Raw genomic sequence first — 25,215 nt, 5'->3', positions numbered from 1 at the left:
GCCTCTTGTGTCTGAGCCATTGAATTGAGATTCCACTTTGTCTCTGTACTGACGCTTAGCTTGTTTAATAGCCTTGCGGAGGGAATAGCTGCATTGTTTATATTCGGACATATTACCAGACACCTTGCCCTGATTAAAAGCAGTGGTTCGCGCTTTCAGTTTCACGCGAATGCTGCCATCAATCCACGGTTTCTGGTTTGGGAATGTTTTTATCGTTGCTATGGGAACGACATCTTCGACGCACGTTCTAATGAACTCGCACACCGAATCAGCGTATTCGTCAATATTTCCATCTGACGCAATACGAAACAGCAGCCTGCCAGCCAGACAAAGTTATCATCTCGTGTTCAGGCAGTAGCAGCCTGCCAGCCAGACAAAGTTATCATCTCGTGTTCAGGCAGTAGCAGCCTGCCAGCCAGACAAAGTTATCATCTCGTGCTCAGGCAGTAGCAGCCTGCCAGCCAGACAAAGTTATCATCTCGTGCTTGCTCAGGCAGTAGCAGCCTGCCAGCCAGACAAAGTTATCATCTCGTGCTTGCTCAGGCAGTAGCAGCCTGCCAGCCAGACAAAGTTATCATCTCGTGCTTGTTCAGGCAGTAGCAGCCTGCCAGCCAGACAAAGTTATCATCTCGTGCGTGTTCAGGCAGTAGCAGCCTGCCAGCCAGACAAAGTTATCATCTTGTGCTTGTTCAGGCAGTAGCAGCCTGCCAGCCAGACAAAGTTATCATCTCGTGCTCAGGCAGGAGCAGCCTGCCAGCCAGACAAAGTTATCATCTCGTGCTCAGGCAGTAGCAGCCTGCCAGCCAGACAAAGTTATCATCTCGTGCTTGTTCAGGCAGTAGCAGCCTGCCAGCCAGACAAAGTTATCATCTCGTGCTTGTTCAGGCAGTAGCAGCCTGCCAGCCAGACAAAGTTATCATCTCATGCTTGTTCAGGCAGTAGCAGCCTGCCAGCCAGACAAAGTTATCATCTCGTGCTTGCTCAGGCAGTAGCAGCCTGCCAGCCAGACATAGTTATCATCTCGTGCTCAGGCAATAGCAGCCTGCCAGCCAGACAAAGTTATCATCTCGTGCTTGTTCAGGCAGTAGCAGCCTGCCAGCCAGACAAAGTTATCATCTCGTGCTCAGGCAGTAGCAGCCTGCCAGCCAGACAAAGTTATCATCTCGTGCTTGTTCAGGCAGTAGCAGCCTGCCAGCCAGACAAAGTTATCATCTCGTGCTTGCTCAGGCAGTAGCAGCCTGCCAGCCAGACAAAGTTATCATCTCGTGCTTGCTCAGGCAGTAGCAGCCTGCCAGCCAGACAAAGTTATCATCTCGTGCTTGCTCAGGCAGTAGCAGCCTGCCAGCCAGACAAAGTTATCATCTCGTGCTTGCTCAGGCAGTAGCAGCCTGCCAGCCAGACAAAGTTATCTCTGTGATCCCCATACTATACTGTCTTTAGTCATCCTAGTTAACTAGGCATTCTTTCACAAACTCTCTTATCCTTTCTCTCATCGTTGTGTTGTGTTCATTTCTCTCTCGTGTGGTTTGTGTGTATCTAACCTAACGTAGTCGGTTAATCACTCAGCACTACTCTTTACTGTATATGCAGGCATCTGGTGATGCCAATGAGACTAATCAGAGTTATTTTTGTATTTCTCGCTCTCTCCCTCAGGCGGGGAGCCCCACCTCCGTCAACGCCCCCTGCAACTTCTCACGAACGTCGGTCACCCCCTCCAACCAGGACATCTGCAGGTACTGTACACACACCTTTAAATAATAACCTTTGAACTCTAACCCCCTGACCTTTAACCCTCCAACCATGACATCTGCTGGTTTACATCCTTCAATTGCATTGGGCTGCTGAGGGCAAGGCAGACCCATGAATAGTTGATATTATGAAAGACGGGTCACAGATGGTGTTGCCTAATGCCAAACAGAATAGATAGGAGCTAGAGTTGGAAGTGAGGAGTACTACACTGTACTGAAGAAGAACACTTTATTGTCCATTGTCATATTGTCTGCTTTACACCAACCACCTTGTTTCCCTGTTTTAATTCTCCATCGTGTTTTCTTTCTTTGAATGCACGCTGGCCTTTTGTTTCATTTCTCTTTTTTCTACCCCTCTCTCCTCCCTCCTGCTTGTCTCTCTTCTCCTCTCTCCTGTACCGGTTTTCCACTATCATCCACCTGTCCATGCCTTCATCCCTCCACTCCTCCAACTTCCATCCCTTCATCCCTCCACTCCTCCAACTTCCATCCCTTCATCCCTCCACTCCTCCAACTTCCATCCCTTCATCCCTCCACTCCTCCAACTTCCATCCCTTCATCCCTCCACTCCTCCAACTTCCATCCCTCACCCCTCTATCCCTCCACTCCCTCACACACAGCCTTACCGTCACATCTCCAGATCAGTGCTCCCAGAAGCCTTTGCAGACCGCCGTGGTTCTATTGAACTCAAACGGTAAAACCTCTCAGGAGTCAGGAGGAGACATCTCCATGACAACGCTCTGCCTGGACGCTCCCCCAGCCTTCAAGCCCCCCAAAGCCCGGGGCGGGGTCTCATTCGGAACGGAATGGTTTTCATTGCTCCGCCCCTCCACAGTCAATGGGACACTGAAGTTTTCTCACTCTCTGAACGATGTTGGCCAGCGCATGGATAGTCTCTGTAGTGGACTGCACTTCATAGACCGGACCTGTTCTGAAGGAGAGCTGGAGGTTAAACCCGAACCACCCAACACAGACCGTAAATCAAAGGCACTCAACGGCAAAGCAGCCACACTCCCACACCAGGCCTCAAACCTACCTTCGTTCCCCACGCACACACACACCCACACACACCCTCACCTCGTCCCCTCGTTCACCAACAACTACAAATACCTCAACCCCCAACACTGCCTCCAACCTCCCTCTACCGGCGTCCCCCCTCCTCCTCCTCCTAACTCCCAGCTCCACCCTCCCAGCTCCAACCTCCTCCGCCTCTTCCTCCCTTTCTCTCGCTCCTCTACTTCGGCCAGTCTCCAGTGTTCTGAGCTGGGGAGCTACGATTCCCGCCTCCACATCGCCAAATCCTTCAGCGCCCTGATGGGGGGCAGTGAGCCTCCCCTGGGGGGAGCAGAGGACCTCTTGGGGGATGATGAGGTGTTCGAGGTCCCCAAGGGAAGGACCGGGGCTTGGACAGGGGCTGGAATCCCAGGAAAAGATGCTGGAGGCGGGGTAGCGGCTCTCCTCGGGGAAGCCCCCCTCTGCTACATGGACGAAGACAGCGATCTGGACCAGTTTTCGTTTCTGGACCAGTGTTCGTCACCCACCCACTCAGAGAAAACAGGGCCGCTCACGCCAGGCCCGCTCTCTCCCTATTCGCTGTCCGGAGACTGCTGCAGGTGGGTGATTCCTGGATTGTCACCCTGTGCTGTTTTGTGGTAGAGTTCCATAGAATGCCATTGCTGGATCCTGCTCACCCCTCCTGGGATGTGACGTAGTAGAGTCCTGCCCAGCCCATCCTGTGAAGTGGTAGAGCCTGAACACCCTTGTGACGTGACGTGGAAGTAGAGTCCTTTGGTCCACCCCCATTCAACCTTGTGGTGCTAGATTCCTATGGTCCACCCCCCTTCAACCTTGTGGTGGTAGATTCCTGTGGTCCACCCCCACTTAAACCTTGTGGTGGTAGAGTCCTGTGGTCCACCCCCCTTAAACCTTGTGGTGGTAGAGTCCTGTGGTCCACCCCCTTCCAACCTTGCGGTGGTAGAGTCCTGTGGTCCACCCCCTTTCAACCTTGTGGTGGTAGATTCCTGTGGTCCACCCCCTTCCAACCTTGCGGTGGTAGAGTCCTGTGGTCCACCCCCTTTCAACCTTGTGGTGGTAGATTCCTGCACGCCACTCACTCCCTGACCCAGCTCAAATGAGGTAGTTGTCCTGGGAGAGAGGAACATGAGCGCTCTGGGAGTGGGTTCAGGCTAGGGATCAACAGGCAGATTATTGGCTTCAAATAGCCTTATAAGGCATGACACACAGACGTATACACGCATACATGTATACACACACACACTTTGTGTCAGACCAAGGTCGGGTAGCTCATGACCTGACTCGTGTCAGGTGTATGTACTGCGTAGGCAAGTGTAGGTGTGTGAGTGCAAGGCTTGCGTGGGTGTGTTTTATTTTTCTACTTGCTAAGTAGGATTTAAATGATTAAGTCTGGCAATCCACAGGGACAGACAGACAGACAGACAGACAGACAGACAGACAGACAGACAGACAGACAGACAGACAGACAGACAGACAGACAGACAGACAGACAGACAGACAGACAGACAGACAGACAGACAGACAGACAGACAGACAGACAGACAGACAGACAGAGAGACAGGCAGACAGAGAGAGGGGTGCGGATGGTGTACTGACTTGACAGAGAGAGAGAGACAGAGACAGAGACAGACGAACACACAGACACAGGTGGATGGTGTCCTGACTTGTTACTCCCTATAGAGAACAAGACAAGTATAGAACCTTAAGGAGCTTTGATTGAACTCTATTCCTAAAGTGGTGCACTATAAAGAGTAATAGGGTGCCATTTGGGATGTACTCATGGATTGAGATCACTACTGACACTTCCTGTTTGTATTTGTATTTATTATGGATCCCCATAGCAGCTACTCTTCCTGGGGTCCCTCAAAATTAAGGCAGTTTATACAATTTTAAAACAGTACAATACATTCACAGATTTCACAACACACTGTGTGCCCTCAGGCCCCTACTCCACCACTACCACATATCTACAGTACTAAATCCATGTATGTATATGTGTGTGTGTATGTGTGTGTGTGTGTGTGTGTGTGTGTCAATGTTTGTGTTGCTTCACAGTCCCCATAAGGTGTTGTTTAATCTGTTTTTTAAATCTAATTTTACTGCTTGCGTCAGTTACTTGATGTGGAATTTCCATGATTTCCATGTAGTCATGGCTCTATGTAGTACTGTGTGCCTCCCATAGTCTGTTCTGGACTTGGGGACTGTGAAGAGACCTCTTGTGGCATGTCTTGTGGGATATGCATGGGTGTCCGAGCTGTGGGCCAGTAGTTTAGACAGACAGCTCGGTGCATTCAACATGTCAATACCTCTCATAAATAAAAGTAGTGATTAAGTCTATCTCTCCTCCACTTTCAGCCAGGAAAGATTGACATGCATATTATTAATATTAGCTCTCCAAGGGCCAGCTGTGCTGCCCTGTTCTGAGCCAATTGCAATTTTTCTGTCCTTTTTTGTGGCACTTGACCACACGACTGAACAGTAGTCAAGTTGCGACAAAACTAGGGCCTGTAGGACCTGCTTTGTTGATTGTGTTGTTAAGAAGGCAGAGCATCGCTTTATTACAGACAGACTTCTCCCCATCTTAGCTACTACTGCATCAACATGTTTTGACCATGACAGTTTACAATCTAGTGTTTCTCCAAGCAGTTTAGTCATCTCAACTTGCTCAATTTCCACATTATTTATTACAAGATTTAGTTGAGGTTTAGGGTTTAGTGAATGATTTGTCCCAAATACAATGCTTTTAGTTTTATAAATATTTAGGGATAACTTATTCCTTGCCACCCACTCTGTTGACTTTGAGTAAAGCCAGAGTTTCTATGTATGCAGATGACTCAACGCTATACACGTCAGCTACTACAGCTACTAAACATTGGCAGTAATTTTAGTCGCTGTAGTAGCTGACGTGTATAGCGTTGAGTCATCTGCATACATAGAAACTCTGGCTTTACTCAAAGTCAGTGGCATGTCGTTAGTAAAAATTGGAAAAAGCCTAAACAGCTACCCTGGGGATTTCCTGATTCTAACTGGATTATATTTGATAGGCTTCCATTAAAGAACACCTTCTGTGTTTTGTTAGACAAGTAACTCTTTATCCACATTATAGCAGGGGGTGTAAAGCCATAACACAAGTTTTTCCAGCAGCAGACTATGATCAATAATGTCAAAGCTGCACTGAAGTCTAACAAGACAGCCCCCACAATCATTTTATCATCAATTTCTCTCAGCAAATCATCAGTCATTTGTGTAAGTGCTGTGCTTGTTGAGTGTCCTTCCCTATAAGCGTGTTGAAAGTCTGTTGTCAATTTGTTTACTGTAAAATAGCATTGTATCTGGTCAAACACATTTTTTTCTAGAAGTTTACTAAGGGTTGGTGACAGGCTGATCGGTCAGCTATTTGAACCAGTAAAGGGGGCTTTACTATTCTTGGGTAGCGGAATGACTCGCTTCCCTCCAGGCCTGAGGGCACACACTCTCTAGTAGGCATAAATTGAAGATATGGCAATATCGTATATTATATTATCGTATATTATCCTTAGTAATTTTCCATCTAGATTTTCAGACCCTGGTGGCTTGTCATTGTTGATAGGCAACAATATTTTTTTTCACCTCTTCCACACTGACTTTCTGGATTTCAAAAGTACAATTATTGTCTTTCATAATTTGGTCTGATATACTTGGATGTGTAGTGTCAGCGTTTGTTGCTGGCATGTCTTCCCTAAGTTTGCTTATCTTGCGAATGAAAAAGTAATTAAAGTAGTTTGCAATATCAGTGGGCTTTGTGATGAATGAGCCATCTGATTCAATGAATGAAGGATCCTAGTTAGCTTTTTTCCCCAAAATGTAATTTAAGGTGCCCAAAGCTTTTTACTATCATTCCTTATATAATTTATCTTTGTTTCGTAGTGTAGTTTCTTTTCATTTAGTTTAGTCACATGATTTCTTAATTTGCAGTATGTTTGCCAGTCAGTTGGGCTGCCAGACTTAATTGCCATACCTTTTTCCTCTTCCCTCCCAACCATACAATTTTTCAATCCCTCATCAATCCAAGGGGATTTAACAGTTTTTACAGTTATTTTATTAATGAGTGCGTGCTTATTAGTAACTGGAATAAGTCGTTTCATAAATTGCTCCTAAAATGGTTGCTCCTCATTACACACCACAGACCAGCAAATTTTCAATCATCAACAAATGAATCACCACAAAACTTCTTGTATGACCTCTTATACACTATATTAGGCCCAGCCTTTGGAACTTTGCTAGATATGGCTATTATATTATGCCTTGCCACTGCTCCACTCTGTCCTGGCTGCTAGCCTAATGCAACAGTCTTTCTGAAACATTATTGGAGTGACTTTCCCCGGTTCGGCTTGAATCTGACCAAGAGGCAATGATTAGAAATCGAGCCAGTGCAAATGTGTTACCAATGGAAAGGAGATGTTATAGATCAATGCTGACTTGTACGGACGTACCACTCAGAGCAGAGAAAACTGGGAAGGTTTTTCCATTGAAACAATGGTATTATGTTATTAAACACAGTGGATAGGAGAAAGTTATTCAACTGCTTATTGGACGTTGACTGTGTGATCAGGGTGTATGAGGGAGGAACAGAGGAGGAACAGAGGAGGAACAGAGGAGGAACAGAGGAGGAACAGAGGAGGAACAGAGGGAGGAACAGAGGGAGGAACAGAGGGAGGAACAGAGGGAGGAACAGAGGAGGAACAGAGGAGGAACAGAGGAGGAACAGAGGGAGGAACAGAGGGAGGAACAGAGGGAGGAACAGAGGGAGGAACAGAGGGAGGAACAGAGGAGAGCTTTAGATGCGACTGTCATCAGGGCCTCATTTATGAAAGTTGTGTTCTAAAACATGCATATGCTACATTTTTCACTCAATAGTTGGCTTTTATAAAAACTGAAATTGACGTGAGAATGTGCTTATCCTCCCGTAAACAATCATACGGTCAAACAGTTTCTAATAGTTGAAGTCTTGCATTGCAAGAAGGTAATAGTAGACTAGTGGTAGACTTGTGCAAATGGGAAATATATACTGAGTGTAAAAAACATTAGGAACACCTTCCTAATATTAAATTGAACAACCTCTATTCATCAGGGCATGAACTCTGCAAGGTGTTGAAAGGGTTCCACAGGGATGCTGGCCCATGTTGACTCCAATGCTTTCCACAAGTTGTGTCAAGTTGGCTGGCCGTTCCTGATACAAACAGGAAATTGTTGATTGGAAAAAACCAGGGGTGTTTCAGTTCTTGACACAAACCGCTGTGCCTGGTACCTATTACCAGACCCTGTTCAAACCGCTGTGCCTGGCACCTATTACCAGACCCTGTTCAAACCGCTGTGCCTGGCACCTATTACCAGACCCTGTTCAAACCGCTGTGCCTGGTACCTATTACCAGACCCTGTTCAAACCGCTGTGCCTGGTACCTATTACCAGACCCTGTTCAAACCGCTGTGCCTGTTACCTATTACCAGACCCTGTTCAAACCGCTGTGCCTGGTACCTATTACCAGACCCTGTTCAAACCGCTGTGCCTGGCACCTATTACCAGACCCTGTTCAAACCGCTGTGCCTGGCACCTATTACCAGACCCTGTTCAAACCGCTGTGCCTGGCACCTATTACCAGACCCTGTTCAAACCGCTGTGCCTGGCACCTATTACCAGACCCTGTTCAAACCGCTGTGCCTGGCACCTATTACCAGACCCTGTTCAAACCGCTGTGCCTGGCACCTATTACCAGACCCTGTTCAAACCGCTGTGCCTGGCACCTATTACCAGACCCTGTTCAAACCGCTGTGCCTGGCACCTATTACCAGACCCTGTTCAAACCGCTGTGCCTGGCACCTATTACCAGACCCTGTTCAAACCGCTGTGCCTGGCACCTATTACCAGACCCTGTTCAAACCGCTGTGCCTGGCACCTATTACCAGACCCTGTTCAAACCGCTGTGCCTGGCACCTATTACCAGACCCTGTTCAAACTGCTGTGCCTGGCACCTATTACCAGACCCTGTTCAAACCGCTGTGCCTGGCACCTATTACCAGACCCTGTTCAAACCGCTGTGCCTGGCACCTATTACCAGACCCTGTTCAAACCGCTGTGCCTGGCACCTATTACCATACCCTGTTCAAACCGCTGTGCCTGGCACCTATTACCAGACCCTGTTCAAACCGCTGTGCCTGGCACCTATTACCAGACCCTGTTCAAAGGCACTTATTTTGTCTTGCCCATTCACCATCTGAATCGCACATCATACACAATCCATGCCTCAATTGTCTGAAGGCTTAAAATCTATCTTTAACCTGTCTCCTCCCCTTCATCTACACTGATTTGAGGTGGATTTAACAAGTGACATCAATAAGGGATCATAGTTTTCACCTGGATTCACCTGGTCAGTCTGTCATGGAAAGAGCAGGTGTTCTTAATAACCATTGCAGAATAAATTCCTCACCTTTTCTGGCCATGATTATTTAATATTCCCAAAGTAGCCATACAACAAATGACCATCCACATTGGACTGGTACACAACAATTTGCAAAGAAAATAGACTGTTAGAAAGGGTCACCCGCTGGGCACAGACATCAATTTAACGTCCATTCCACGTTAGTTCAATATTATTTCATTGAAATGATGTGAAAGCATAGTTGATTCAACCAGTGTGTGCCCTGGGGGCAGATACAACAAATGTCACTGCAAAATAAAACAACACTGCAAACACCTCCAAATAGATTTGATCAAGTTCACTACTGCGACAGTATTTCCTTTAGATACTGTCTTGTCCTAATTCCAATACTTCCAAATTATACAGATATTATAATGCTCGTTCATGACAATTCTGAATTAAAACAGGAAACGTGTATGTTTGGGGGGCGCCAAGTTTAAAGACAGATAGATGATGAAATATTCATACAGAGCGCGAGAGAGGGATTCGGAATAATCATTCTGTTTACATCATGTTTCCCGCTGGCATTTGAATGCGTTTCATGTTGAGATGCTCTGCTAGTGTCCATGGCACTTACCATCTCACTATCTCTGCTCAAGAAGGTGTGTTCTGGCTGACAAAGCAGGGCAAATTGAATCCCTGTTTCTATCATATTCCCAGCCAGCAGTGTATCACATGCTAGGCTATTTACACCAATTTTGTCCCCACTCAACAGTCTGGTAAAACATCATTTCACACGCTATCTGAATACTATTCTAAATGTCTCATTCTTTATGACTACCGTTATGGAGTCAGACTGGTATGGTACATGTTTCTCAGTGATTTGCAGAGCCGCAAACAACCACACACACTCTCCCTCCACGCCTCTCTCCTCTTCTCCTCCCCAACCATAACCACTAAGAACTACCTCCTCTCTCTCCCTCCATCCCACTCTCTCCTCTTCTCCTCCCCAGCCATAATCACTAAGAACTACCTCCTCTCTCTCCCTCCACGCCTCTCTCCTCTTCTCCTCCCCAGCCATAATCACTAAGAACTACCTCTCTCTCTCCCTCCACGCCTCTCTCCTCTTCTCCTCTCCAGCCATAACCACTAAGAACTACCTCTCTCTCTCCCTCCATCCCACTCTCTCCTCTTCTCCTCCCCAGCCATAACCACTAAGAACTACCTCTCTCTCCCTCCATCCCACTCTCTCCTCTTCTCCTCCCCAGCCATAACCACTAAGAACTACCTCTCTCTCTCCCTCCACGCCTCTCTCTCTCTTCTCCTCCCCAGCCATAATCACTAAGAACTACCTCCTCTCTCTCCCTCCATCCCACTCTCTCCTCTTCTCCTCCCCAGCCATAACCACTAAGAACTACCTCCTCTCTCTCCTCCATCCCACTCTCTCCTCCTCTTCTCCTCCCCAGCCATAACCACTAAGAACTACCTCCTCTCTCTCCCTCCACGCCTCTCTCCTCTTCTCCTCCCCAGCCATAATCACTAAGAACTACCTCCTCTCTCTCCCTCCATCCCACTCTCTCCTCTTCTCCTCTCCAGCCATAACCACTAAGAACTACCTCCTCTCTCTCCCTCCATCCCACTCTCTCCTCTTCTCCTCTCCAGCCATAATCACTAAGAACTACCTCCTCTCTCTCCCTCCATCCCACTCTCTCCTCTTCTCCTCCCCAGCCATAACCACTAAGAACTACCTCCTCTCTCTCCCTCCACGCCTCTCTCCTCTTCTCCTCTCCAGCCATAACCACTAAGAACTACCTCCTCTCTCTCCCTCCACGCCTCTCTCCTCTTCTCCTCCCCAGCCATAACCACTAAGAACTACCTCCTCTCTCTCCCTCCATCCCACTCTCTCCTCTTCTCCTCCCCAGCCATAACCACTAAGAACTACCTCCTCTCTCTCTCTCCCTCCACGCCTCTCTCCTCTTCTCCTCCCCAGCCATAATCACTAAGAACTACCTCCTCTCTCTCCCTCCATCCCACTCTCTCCTCTTCTCCTCCCCAGCCATAACCACTAAGAACTACCTCTCTCTCTCCCTCCACGCCTCTCTCCTCTTCTCCTCCCCAGCCATAATCACTAAGAACTACCTCCTCTCTCTCCCTCCATCCCACTCTCTCCTCTTCTCCTCCCCAGCCATAACCACTAAGAACTACCTCCTCTCTCTCCCTCCACGCCTCTCTCCTCTTCTCCTCCCCAGCCATAATCACTAAGAACTACCTCCTCTCTCTCCCTCCATCCCACTCTCTCCTCTTCTCCTCCCCAGCCATAACCACTAAGAACTACCTCTCTCTCTCCCTCCATCCCACTCTCTCCTCTTCTCCTCTCCAGCCATAACCACTAAGAACTACCTCCTCTCTCTCCCTCCATCCCACTCTCTCCTCTTCTCCTCTCCAGCCATAACCACTAAGAACTACCTCCTCTCTCTCCCTCCATCCCACTCTCTCCTCTTCTCCTCCCCAGCCATAACCACTAAGAACTACCTCCTCTCTCTCCCTCCACGCCTCTCTCCTCTTCTCCTCCCCAGCCATAATCACTAAGAACTACCTCCTCTCTCTCCCTCCATCCCACTCTCTCCTCTTCTCCTCCCCAGCCATAACCACTAAGAACTACCTCTCTCTCTCCCTCCACGCCTCTCTCCTCTTCTCCTCCCCAGCCATAATCACTAAGAACTACCTCCTCTCTCTCCCTCCATCCCACTCTCTCCTCTTCTCCTCTCCAGCCATAACCACTAAGAACTACCTCTCTCTCTCTCCCTCCATCCCACTCTCTCCTCTTCTCCTCTCCAGCCATAACCACTAAGAACTACCTCTCTCTCTCTCCCTCCATCCCACTCTCTCCTCTTCTCCTCCCCAGCCATAACCACTAAGAACTACCTCCTCTCTCTCCCTCCATCCCACTCTCCCTCTTCTCCTCCCCAGCCATAACCACTAAGAACTACCTCTCTCTCTCCCTCCACGCCTCTCTCCTCTTCTCCTCTCCAGCCATAACCACTAAGAACTACCTCTCTCTCTCCCTCCACGCCTCTCTCCTCTTCTCCTCTCCAGCCATAACCACTAAGAACTACCTCCTCTCTCTCCCTCCATCCCACTCTCTCCTCTTCTCCTCCCCAGCCATAACCACTAAGAACTACCTCTCTCTCTCCCTCCACGCCTCTCTCCTCTTCTCCTCTCCAGCCATAACCACTAAGAACTACCTCTCTCTCTCCCTCCCGCCTCTCTCCTCTTCTCCTCTCCAGCCATAACCACTAAGAACTACCTCCTCTCTCTCCCTCCATCCCACTCTCTCCTCTTCTCCTCCCCAGCCATAACCACTAAGAACTACCTCTCTCTCTCCCTCCACGCCTCTCTCCTCTTCTCCTCTCCAGCCATAACCACTAAGAACTACCTCCTCTCTCTCCCTCCACGCCTCTCTCCTCTTCTCCTCTTCTCCTCTCCAGCCATAACCACTAAGAACTACCTCTCTCTCTCCCTCCATCCCACTCTCTCCTCTTCTCCTCCCCAGCCATAATCACTAAGAACTACCTCCTCTCTCTCCCTCCACGCCTCTCTCCTCTTCTCCTCTTCTCCTCTCCAGCCATAACCACTAAGAACTACCTCTCTCTCTCCCTCCATCCCACTCTCTCCTCTTCTCCTCCCCAGCCATAATCACTAAGAACTACCTCCTCTCTCTCCCTCCATCCCACTCTCTCCTCTTCTCCTCCCCAGCCATAACCACTAAGAACTACCTCTCTCTCCCCTCCACGCCTCTCTCCTCTTCTCCTCCCCAGCCATAATCACTAAGAACTACCTCCTCTCTCTCCCTCCATCCCACTCTCTCCTCTTCTCCTCTCCAGCCATAACCACTAAGAACTACCTCTCTCTCTCTCCCTCCATCCCACTCTCTCCTCTTCTCCTCTCCAGCCATAACCACTAAGAACTACCTCTCTCTCTCCCTCCATCCCACTCTCTCCTCTTCTCCTCCCCAGCCATAACCACTAAGAACTACCTCCCTCTCTCTCCCTCCATCCCACTCTCTCCTCTTCTCCTCCCCAGCCATAACCACTAAGAACTACCTCTCTCTCTCCTCCACGCCTCTCTCCTCTTCTCCTCTCCAGCCATAACCACTAAGAACTACCTCTCTCTCCCCTCCACGCCTCTCTCCTCTTCTCCTCTCCAGCCATAACCACTAAGAACTACCTCCTCTCTCTCCCTCCATCCCACTCTCTCCTCTTCTCCTCCCCAGCCATAACCACTAAGAACTACCTCTCTCTCTCCCTCCACGCCTCTCTCCTCTTCTCCTCTCCAGCCATAACCACTAAGAACTACCTCTCTCTCTCCCTCCACGCTCTCTCCTCTTCTCCTCTCCAGCCATAACCACTAAGAACTACCTCCTCTCTCTCCCTCCATCCCACTCTCTCCTCTTCTCCTCCCCAGCCATAACCACTAAGAACTACCTCTCTCTCTCCTCCACGCCTCTCTCCTCTTCTCCTCCCCAGCCATAACCACTAAGAACTACCTCCTCTCTCTCCCTCCATCCCACTCTCTCCTCTTCTCCTTTCCAGCCATAACCACTAAGAACTACCTCCTCTCTCTCCCTCCATCCCACTCTCTCCTCTTCTCCTCCCCAGCCATAACCACTAAGAACTACCTCTCTCTCTCCTCCACGCCTCTCTCCTCTTCTCCTCTCCAGCCATAACCACTAAGAACTACCTCCTCTCTCTCCCTCCACGCCTCTCTCCTCTTCTCCTCTTCTCCTCTCCAGCCATAACCACTAAGAACTACCTCTCTCTCTCCCTCCATCCCACTCTCTCCTCTTCTCCTCCCCAGCCATAATCACTAAGAACTACCTCCTCTCTCTCCCTCCACGCCTCTCTCCTCTTCTCTCTTCTCCTCTCCAGCCATAACCACTAAGAACTACCTCTCTCTCTCCTCCATCCCACTCTCTCCTCTTCTCCTCCCCAGCCATAATCACTAAGAACTACCTCCTCTCTCTCCCTCCATCCCACTCTCTCTCTTCTCCTCCCCAGCCATAACCACTAAGAACTACCTCCTCTCTCTCCATCCCACTCTCTCCTCTTCTCCTCTCCAGCCATAATCACTAAGAACTACCTCCTCTCTCTCCCTCCATCCCACTCTCTCCTCTTCTCCTCCCCAGCCATAACCACTAAGAACTACCTCTCTCTCTCCCTCCACGCCTCTCTCCTCTTCTCCTCCCCAGCCATAATCACTAAGAACTACCTCCTCTCTCTCCTCCATCCCACTCTCTCCTCTTCTCCTCTCCAGCCATAACCACTAAGAACTACCTCTCTCTCTCCCTCCATCCCACTCTCTCCTCTTCTCCTCTCCAGCCATAACCACTAAGAACTACCTCTCTCTCTCCCTCCATCCCACTCTCTCCTCTTCTCCTCCCCAGCCATAACCACTAAGAACTACCTCCTCTCTCTCCCTCCATCCCACTCTCTCCTCTTCTCCTCCCCAGCCATAACCACTAAGAACTACCTCTCTCTCTCCCTCCACGCCTCTCTCCTCTTCTCCTCTCCAGCCATAACCACTAAGAACTACCTCTCTCTCTCCCTCCACGCCTCTCTCCTCTTCTCCTCTCCAGCCATAACCACTAAGAACTACCTCCTCTCTCTCCTCCATCCCACTCTCTCCTCTTCTCCTCCCCAGCCATAACCACTAAGAACTACCTCTCTCTCTCCTCCACGCCTCTCTCCTCTTCTCCTCTCCAGCCATAACCACTAAGAACTACCTCTCTCTCTCCTCCACGCCTCTCTCCTCTTCTCCTCTCAGCCATAACCACTAAGAACTACCTCCTCTCTCTCTCCCTCCATCCCACTCTCTCCTCTTCTCCTCCCCAGCCATAACCACTAAGAACTACTTCTCTCTCTCCCTCCACGCCTCTCTCCTCTTCTCCTCTCCAGCCATAACCACTAAGAACTACCTCCTCTCTCTCCCTCCACGCCTCTCTCCTCTTCTCCTCTTCTCCTCTCCAGCCATAACCACTAAGAACTACCTCTCTCTCTCCCTCCATCCCACTCTCTCCTCTTCTCCTCCCCAGCCATAATCACTAAGAACTACCTCCTCTCTCTCCCTCCACGCCTCTCTCCTCTTCTCCTCTTCTCCTCTCCAGCCATAACCACTAAGAACTACCTCTCTCTCTCCTCCATCCCACTCTCTCCTCTTCTCCTCCCCAGCCATAATCACTAAGAACTACCTCCTCTCTCTCCCTCCATCCCACTCTCTCCTCTTCTCCTCCCCAGCCATAACCACTAAGAACTACCTCTCTCTCTCCCTCCACGCCTCTCTCCTCTTCTCCTCCCCAGCCATAATCACTAAGAACTACCTCCTCTCTCTCCCTCCATCCCACTCTCTCCTCTTCTCCTCTCCAGCCATAACCACTAAGAACTACCTCTCTCTCTCCCTCCATCCCACTCTCTCCTCTTCTCCTCTCCAGCCATAACCACTAAGAACTACCTCTCTCTCCCTCCATCCCACTCTCTCCTCTTCTCCTCCCCAGCCATAACCACTAAGAACTACCTCCTCTCTCTCCCTCCATCCCACTCTCTCCTCTTCTCCTCCCCAGCCATAACCACTAAGAACTACCTCTCTCTCTCCCTCCACGCCTCTCTCCTCTTCTCCTCTCCAGCCATAACCACTAAGAACTACCTCTCTCTCTCCCTCCACGCCTCTCTCTCTTCTCCTCTCAGCCATAACCACTAAGAACTACCTCCTCTCTCTCCCTCCATCCCACTCTCTCCTCTTCTCCTCCCCAGCCATAACCACTAAGAACTACCTCTCTCTCCCTCCACGCCTCTCTCCTCTTCTCCTCTCCAGCCATAACCACTAAGAACTACCTCTCTCTCTCCTCCACGCCTCTCTCCTCTTCTCCTCTCCAGCCATAACCACTAAGAACTACCTCCTCTCTCTCCCTCCATCCCACTCTCTCCTCTTCTCCTCCCCAGCCATAACCACTAAGAACTACCTCTCTCTCTCCCTCCACGCCTCTCTCCTCTTCTCCTCCCCAGCCATAACCACTAAGAACTACCTCCTCTCTCTCCTTCCATCCCACTCTCTCCTCTTCTCCTTTCCAGCCATAACCACTAAGAACTACCTCCTCTCTCTCCCCTCCATCCCACTCTCTCCTCTTCTCCTCCCCAGCCATAACCACTAAGAACTACCTCTCTCTCTCCTCCACGCCTCTCTCTCTTCTCCTCTCAGCCATAACCACTAAGAACTACCTCCTCTCTCTCCTCCACGCCTCTCTCCTCTTCTCCTCTTCTCCTCTCAGCCATAACCACTAAGAACTACCTCTCTCTCTCCCTCCATCCCACTCTCTCCTCTTCTCCTCCCCAGCCATAATCACTAAGAACTACCTCCTCTCTCTCCCTCCACGCCTCTCTCCTCTTCTCCTCTTCTCCTCTCCAGCCATAACCACTAAGAACTACCTCTCTCTCTCCCTCCATCCCACTCTCTCCTCTTCTCCTCCCCAGCCATAATCACTAAGAACTACCTCCTCTCTCTCCCTCCATCCCACTCTCTCCTCTTCTCCTCCCCAGCCATAACCACTAAGAACTACCTCCTCTCTCTCCATCCCACTCTCTCCTCTTCTCCTCTCCAGCCATAATCACTAAGAACTACCTCCTCTCTCTCCCTCCATCCCACTCTCTCCTCTTCTCCTCCCCAGCCATAACCACTAAGAACTACCTCCTCTCTCTCCCTCCACGCCTCTCCTCTTCTCCTCTCCAGCCATAACCACTAAGAACTACCTCTCTCTCTCCACGCCTCTCTCCTCTTCTCCTCTCCAGCCATAACCACTAAGAACTACCTCCTCTCTCTCCCTCCATCCCACTCTCTCCTCTTCTCCTCCCCAGCCATAACCACTAAGAACTACCTCTCTCTCTCCCTCCACGCCTCTCTCCTCTTCTCCTCCCCAGCCATAACCACTAAGAACTACCTCCTCTCTCTCCCTCCATCCCACTCTCTCCTCTTCTCCTTTCCAGCCATAACCACTAAGAACTACCTCCTCTCTCTCCCTCCATCCCACTCTCTCCTCTTCTCCTCCCCAGCCATAACCACTAAGAACTACCTCTCTCTCTCCCTCCACGCCTCTCTCTCTTCTCCTCTCCAGCCATAACCACTAAGAACTACCTCCTCTCTCTCCCTCCACGCCTCTCTCCTCTTCTCCTCTTCTCCTCTCCAGCCATAACCACTAAGAACTACCTCTCTCTCTCCCTCCATCCCACTCTCTCCTCTTCTCCTCCCCAGCCATAATCACTAAGAACTACCTCCTCTCTCTCCCTCCACGCCTCTCTCCTCTTCTCCTCTTCTCCTCTCCAGCCATAACCACTAAGAACTACCTCTCTCTCTCCCTCCATCCCACTCTCCCTCTTCTCCTCCCCAGCCATAACCACTAAGAACTACCTCTCTCTCTCCTCCATCCCACTCTCTCCTCTTCTCCTCCCCAGCCATAATCACTAAGAACTACCTCCTCTCTCTCCCTCCACGCCTCTCTCCTCTTCTCCTCTTCTCCTCTCCAGCCATAACCACTAAGAACTACCTCTCTCTCTCCCTCCATCCCACTCTCTCCTCTTCTCCTCCCCAGCCATAACCACTAAGAACTACCTCCTCTCTCTCCCTCCACGCCTCTCTCCTCTTCTCCTCCCCAGCCATAATCACTAAGAACTACCTCCTCTCTCTCCCTCCATCCCTCTCTCCTCTTCTCCTCCCCAGCCATAACCACTAAGAACTACCTCCTCTCTCTCCCTCCACGCCTCTCTCCTCTTCTCCTCTCCAGCCATAACCACTAAGAACTACCTCCTCTCTCTCCCTCCACGCCTCTCTCCTCTTCTCCTCCCCAGCCATAACCACTAAGAACTACCTCCTCTCTCTCCCTCCATCCCACTCTCTCCTCTTCTCCTCCCCAGCCATAACCACTAAGAACTACCTCCTCTCTCCCTCCACGCCTCTCTCCTCTTCTCCTCCCCAGCCATAATCACTAAGAACTACCTCCTCTCTCTCCCTCCATCCCACTCTCTCCTCTTCTCCTCCCCAGCCATAACCACTAAGAACTACCTCTCTCTCTCCCTCCACGCCTCTCTCCTCTTCTCCTCCCCAGCCATAATCACTAAGAACTACCTCCTCTCTCTCCCTCCATCCCACTCTCTCCTTTCTCCTCCCCAGCCATAACCACTAAGAACTACCTCCTCTCTCTCCCTCCACGCCTCTCTCCTCTTCTCCTCCCCAGCCATAATCACTAAGAACTACCTCCTCTCTCTCCCTCCATCCCACTCTCTCCTCTTCTCCTCCCCAGCCATAACCACTAAGAACTACCTCTCTCTCTCCCTCCATCCCACTCTCTCCTCTTCTCCTCTCCAGCCATAACCACTAAGAACTACCTCCTCTCTCTCCCTCCATCCCACTCTCTCCTCTTCTCCTCTCCAGCCATAACCACTAAGAACTACCTCCTCTCTCTCCTTCCATCCCACTCTCTCCTCTTCTCCTCCCCAGCCATAACCACTAAGAACTACCTCCTCTCTCTCCCTCCACGCCTCTCTCCTCTTCTCCTCCCCAGCCATAATCACTAAGAACTACCTCCTCTCTCTCCCTCCATCCCACTCTCTCCTCTTCTCCTCCCCAGCCATAACCACTAAGAACTACCTCTCTCTCTCCCTCCACGCCTCTCTCCTCTTCTCCTCCCCAGCCATAATCATTAAGAACTACCTCCTCTCTCTCCCTCCATCCCACTCTCTCCTCTTCTCCTCTCCAGCCATAACCACTAAGAACTACCTCTCTCTCCCTCCATCCCACTCTCTCCTCTTCTCCTCTCAGCCATAACCACTAAGAACTACCTCTCTCTCTCTCCCTCCATCCCACTCTCTCCTCTTCTCCTCCCCAGCCATAACCACTAAGAACTACCTCCTCTCTCTCCCTCCATCCCACTCTCTCCTCTTCTCCTCCCCAGCCATAACCACTAAGAACTACCTCTCTCTCTCCCTCCACGCCTCTCTCCTCTTCTCCTCTCCAGCCATAACCACTAAGAACTACCTCCTCTCTCTCCCTCCATTCCACTCTCTCCTCTTCTCCTCCCCAGCCATAACCACTAAGAACTACCTCTCTCTCTCCCTCCACGCCTCTCTCCTCTTCTCCTCTCCAGCCATAACCACTAAGAACTACCTCTCTCTCTCCCTCCACGCCTCTCTCCTCTTCTCCTCTCCAGCCATAACCACTAAGAACTACCTCCTCTCTCTCCCTCCATCCCACTCTCTCCTCTTCTCCTCCCCAGCCATAACCACTAAGAACTACCTCTCTCTCTCCTCCACGCCTCTCTCCTCTTCTCCTCCCCAGCCATAACCACTAAGAACTACCTCTCTCTCCCTCCATCCCACTCTCTCCCTCTTCTCCTTTCCAGCCATAACCACTAAGAACTACCTCCTCTCTCTCCCTCCATCCCACTCTCTCCTCTTCACCTCCCCAGCCATAACCACTAAGAACTACCTCTCTCTCTCCCTCCACGCCTCTCTCCTCTTCTCCTCTCCAGCCATAACCACTAAGAACTACCTCCTCTCTCTCCCTCCACGCCTCTCTCCTCTTCTCCTCTTCTCCTCTCCAGCCATAACCACTAAGAACTACCTCTCTCTCCCCTCCATCCCACTCTCTCCCTCTTCTCCTCCCCAGCCATAATCACTAAGAACTACCTCCTCTCTCTCCCTCCACCTCTCTCCTCTTCTCCTCTTCTCCTCTCCAGCCATAACCACTAAGAACTACCTCTCTCTCTCCCTCCATACCACTCTCTCCTCTTCTCCTCCCCAGCCATAATCACTAAGAACTACCTCCTCTCTCTCCCTCCATCCCACTCTCTCCTCTTCTCCTCCCCAGCCATAACCACTAAGAACTACCTCCTCTCTCTCCATCCCACTCTCTCCTCTTCTCCTCCCCAGCCATAATCACTAAGAACTACCTCCTCTCTCTCCCTCCATCCCACTCTCTCCTTCTCCTCCCCAGCCATAACCACTAAGAACTACCCAGCCTCTCTCCTCTTCTCCTCTCCAGCCATAACCACTAAGAACTACCTCTCTCTCTCCTCCACGCCTCTCTCCTCTTCTCCTCTCAGCCATAACCACTAAGAACTACCTCCTCTCTCTCCCTCCATCCCTCTCTCTCCTCTTCTCTCCCAGCCATAACCACTAAGAACTACCTCTCTCTCTCCCTCCACGCCTCTCTCTCTTCTCCTCCCCAGCCATAACCACTAAGAACTACCTCCTCTCTCTCCCTCCATCCCACTCTCTCCTCTTCTCCTTTCCAGCCATAACCACTAAGAACTACCTCCTCTCTCTCCCTCCATCCCACTCTCTCCTCTTCTCCTCCCCAGCCATAACCACTAAGAACTACCTCTCTCTCTCCTCCACGCCTCTCTCCTCTTCTCCTCTCCAGCCATAACCACTAAGAACTACCTCCTCTCTCTCCTCCACGCCTCTCTCCTCTTCTCCTCTTCTCCTCTCCAGCCATAACCACTAAGAACTACCTCTCTCTCCCTCCATCCCACTCTCTCCTCTTCTCCTCCCCAGCCATAATCACTAAGAACTACCTCCTCTCTCTCCTCCACGCCTCTCTCTCTTCTCCTCTTCTCCTCTCCAGCCATAACCACTAAGAACTACCTCTCTCTCTCCCTCCATCCCACTCTCTCCTCTTCTCCTCCCCAGCCATAATCACTAAGAACTACCTCCTTTCTCTCCCTCCATCCCACTCTCTCCTCTTCTCCTCCCCAGCCATAACCACTAAGAACTACCTCTCTCTCTCCTCCACGCCTCTCTCCTCTTCTCCTCCCCAGCCATAACCACTAAGAACTACCTCTCTCTCTCCCTCCATCCCACTCTCTCCTCTTCTCCTTTCCAGCCATAACCACTAAGAACTACCTCCTCTCTCTCCTCCATCCCACTCTCTCCTCTTCTCCTCCCCAGCCATAATCACTAAGAACTACCTCCTTTCTCTCCCTCCATCCCACTCTCTCCTCTTCTCCTCCCCAGCCATAACCACTAAGAACTACCTCCTCTCTCTCTCCCTCCATCCCACTCTCTCCTCTTCTCCTCCCCAGGCATAACCACTAAGAACTACCTCCTCTCTCTCCCTCCACCCCTCTCTCCTCTTCTCCTCCCCAGCCATAATCACTAAGAACTACCTCCTCTCTCCCTCCATCCCACTCTCTCCTCTTCTCCTCCCCAGCCATAACCACTAAGAACTACCTCCTCTCTCTCCCTCCACGCCTCTCTCCTCTTCTCCTCTCCAGCCATAACCACTAAGAACTACCTCCTCTCTCCCTCCACGCCTCTCTCTCTTCTCCTCCCCAGCCATAACCACTAAGAACTACCTCCTCTCTCTCCCTCCATCCCACTCTCTCCTCTTCTCCTCCCCAGCCATAACCACTAAGAACTACCTCCTCTCTCTCCCTCCACGCCTCTCTCCTCTTCTCCTCCCCAGCCATAATCACTAAGAACTACCTCCTCTCTCTCCCTCCATCCCACTCTCTCCTCTTCTCCTCCCCAGCCATAACCACTAAGAACTACCTCTCTCTCTCCCTCCACGCCTCTCTCCTCTTCTCCTCCCCAGCCATAATCACTAAGAACTACCTCCTCTCTCTCCCTCCATCCCACTCTCTCCTCTTCTCCTCCCCAGCCATAACCACTAAGAACTACCTCCTCTCTCTCCTCCACGCCTCTCTCTCTTCTCCTCCCCAGCCATAATCACTAAGAACTACCTCCTCTCTCTCCCTCCATCCCACTCTCTCCTCTTCTCCTCCCCAGCCATAACCACTAAGAACTACCTCTCTCTCCCTCCATCCCACTCTCTCCTCTTCTCCTCTCCAGCCATAACCACTAAGAACTACCTCCTCTCTCTCCCTCCATCCCACTCTCTCCTCTTCTCCTCTCCAGCCATAACCACTAAGAACTACCTCCTCTCTCTCCCTCCATCCCTCTCTCCTCTTCTCCTCCCCAGCCATAACCACTAAGAACTACCTCCTCTCTCTCCCTCCACGCCTCTCTCCTCTTCTCCTCCCCAGCCATAATCACTAAGAACTACCTCCTCTCTCTCCCTCCATCCCACTCTCTCTCTTCTCCTCCCCAGCCATAACCACTAAGAACTACCTCTCTCTCTCCCTCCACGCCTCTCTCTCTTCTCCTCCCCAGCCATAATCACTAAGAACTACCTCCTCTCTCTCCCTCCATCCCACTCTCTCCTCTTCTCCTCTCCAGCCATAACCACTAAGAACTACCTCTCTCTCTCCCTCCATCCCACTCTCTCCTCTTCTCCTCTCCAGCCATAACCACTAAGAACTACCTCTCTCTCTCTCCCTCCATCCCACTCTCTCCTCTTCTCCTCCCCAGCCATAACCACTAAGAACTACCTCCTCTCTCTCCTCCATCCCACTCTCTCCTCTTCTCCTCCCCAGCCATAACCACTAAGAACTACCTCTCTCTCTCCTCCACGCCTCTCTCCTCTTCTCCTCTCCAGCCATAACCACTAAGAACTACCTCTCTCTCTCCCTCCACGCCTCTCTCCTCTTCTCCTCCAGCCATAATCACTAAGAACTACCTCTCTCTCTCCCTCCATCCCTCTCTCCTCTTCTCCTCCCCAGCCATAACCACTAAGAACTACCTCTCTCTCCCCTCCACACCTCTCTCCTCTTCTCCTCTCCAGCCATAACCACTAAGAACTACCTCTCTCTCTCCCTCCACGCCTCTCTCCTCTTCTCCTCTCCCAGCCATAACCACTAAGAACTACCTCCTCTCTCTCCCTCCATCCCACTCTCTCCTCTTCTCCTCCCCAGCCATAACCACTAAGAACTACCTCTCTCTCTCCCTCCACGCCTCTCTCCTCTTCTCCTCCCCAGCCATAACCACTAAGAACTACCTCCTCTCTCTCCCTCATCCCACTCTCTCCTCTTCTCCTTTCCAGCCATAACCACTAAGAACTACCTCCTCTCTCTCCCTCCATCCCACTCTCTCCTCTTCTCCTCCCCAGCCATAACCACTAAGAACTACCTCTCTCTCTCCCTCCACGCCTCTCTCCTCTTCTCCTCTCCAGCCATAACCACTAAGAACTACCTCCTCTCTCTCCCTCCACGCCTCTCTCCTCTTCTCCTCTTCTCCTCTCGAGCCATAACCACTAAGAACTACCTCTCTCTCTCCCTCCATCCCACTCTCTCCTCTTCTCCTCCCCAGCCATAATCACTAAGAACTACCTCCTCTCTCCCTCCACGCCTCTCTCCTCTTCTCCTCTTCTCCTCTCCAGCCATAACCACTAAGAACTACCTCTCTCTCTCCCTCCATCCCACTCTCTCCTCTTCTCCTCCCCAGCCATAATCACTAAGAACTACCTCCTCTCTCTCCCTCCATCCCACTCTCTCCTCTTCTCCTCCCCAGCCATAACCACTAAGAACTACCTCCTCTCTCTCCATCCCACTCTCTCCTCTTCTCCTCTCCAGCCATAATCACTAAGAACTACCTCCTCTCTCTCCTCCATCCCACTCTCTCCTCTTCTCCTCCCCAGCCATAACCACTAAGAACTACCTCCTCTCTCTCCCTCCACGCCTCTCTCCTCTTCTCCTCTCCAGCCATAACCACTAAGAACTACCTCTCTCTCTCCCTCCACGCCTCTCTCCTCTTCTCCTCTCCAGCCATAACCACTAAGAACTACCTCCTCTCTCTCCCTCCATCCCACTCTCTCCTCTTCTCCTCCCCAGCCATAACCACTAAGAACTACCTCTCTCTCTCCCTCCACGCCTCTCTCCTCTTCTCCTCCCCAGCCATAACCACTAAGAACTACCTCCTCTCTCTCCCTCCATCCCACTCTCTCCTCTTCTCCTTTCCAGCCATAACCACTAAGAACTACCTCCTCTCTCTCCCTCCATCCCACTCTCTCCTCTTCTCCTCCCCAGCCATAACCACTAAGAACTACCTCTCTCTCCCCCACGCCTCTCTCCTCTTCTCCTCTCCAGCCATAACCACTAAGAACTACCTCCTCTCTCTCCCTCCACGCCTCTCTCCTCTTCTCCTCTTCTCCTCTCCAGCCATAACCACTAAGAACTACCTCTCTCTCTCCCTCCATCCCACTCTCTCCTCTTCTCCTCCCCAGCCATAATCACTAAGAACTACCTCCTCTCTCTCCCTCCACGCCTCTCTCCTCTTCTCCTCTTCTCCTCCCAGCCATAACCACTAAGAACTACCTCTCTCTCTCCTCCATCCCACTCTCTCCTCTTCTCCTCCCCAGCCATAATCACTAAGACCTCTATCCTCCTCCTCTTCTCCTCCCCAGCCATCCCACTCTCTCCTCTCTCCCACTCCCCAGCTCATCCACTAAGAACTACCTCTCTCCTCTCCATCTCCTCTTCCTCTTCTCCTCCCCAGCCATACTACCACTAAGAACTACCTCTCTCTCTCCCTCCACTAAGAACTACTCTCTCTCTCTCTCCTCTCTCCCCAGCCATAACCACTAAGAACTACCTCCTCTCTCTCCCTCCATCCCACTCTCTCCTCTTCTCCTCCCCAGCCATAACCACTAAGAACTACCTCTCTCTCTCTCCACGCCTCTCCTCTTCTCCTCCCCAGCCATAACCACTAAGAACTACCTCTTCTCTCCTCCATCCCACTCCAGCCATAACCACTAAGAACTACCTCTCTCTCTCCCTCCACGCCTCTCTCCTCTTCTCCTCTCCAGCCATAACCACTAAGAGCTACCTCCTCTCTCTCCTCCTCTCTCCTCTTCTCCTCTTCTCCTCCAGCCATAACCACTAAGAACTACTCTCTCCCTCCATCCCACTCTCTCCTCTTCTCCTCCCCAGCCATAACCACTAAGAACTACCTCCTCTCTCTCCTCCATCCCACTCCTCTTCTCCTCCCCAGCCATAACCACTAAGAACTCTCTCTCCCTCCACGCCTCTCCTCTTCTCTCTCTCTCCAGCCATAACCACTAAGAACTACCTCTCTCTCTCCTCCACGCCTCTCTCTCTT

General features: G+C 50.9%; 1 protein-coding gene across 2 annotated transcripts in view; it reads left to right on the top strand.

Moving 5' to 3' along the window:
* Positions 1-25,215, top strand: part of LOC115134963 (E3 ubiquitin-protein ligase MARCHF8-like) — a 204,461-nt gene that overhangs the window by 146,379 nt on the left and 32,867 nt on the right. For both annotated transcript variants that reach the window (XM_029669086.2, XM_029669084.2), the window contains exon 4: positions 1,654-1,733. In XM_029669086.2, the coding sequence (XP_029524946.1) occupies positions 1,654-1,733 (80 nt within the window). The remainder of the gene's footprint in view (positions 1-1,653; positions 1,734-25,215) is intronic.

This window comes from Oncorhynchus nerka, linkage group LG10 (assembly GCF_034236695.1).
Source record: "Oncorhynchus nerka isolate Pitt River linkage group LG10, Oner_Uvic_2.0, whole genome shotgun sequence".
Taxonomy (NCBI): domain Eukaryota; kingdom Metazoa; phylum Chordata; class Actinopteri; order Salmoniformes; family Salmonidae; genus Oncorhynchus; species Oncorhynchus nerka.
Note: the sequence above shows the minus strand (reverse complement) of the source record. Positions and strands in the feature narration are given on the sequence as shown.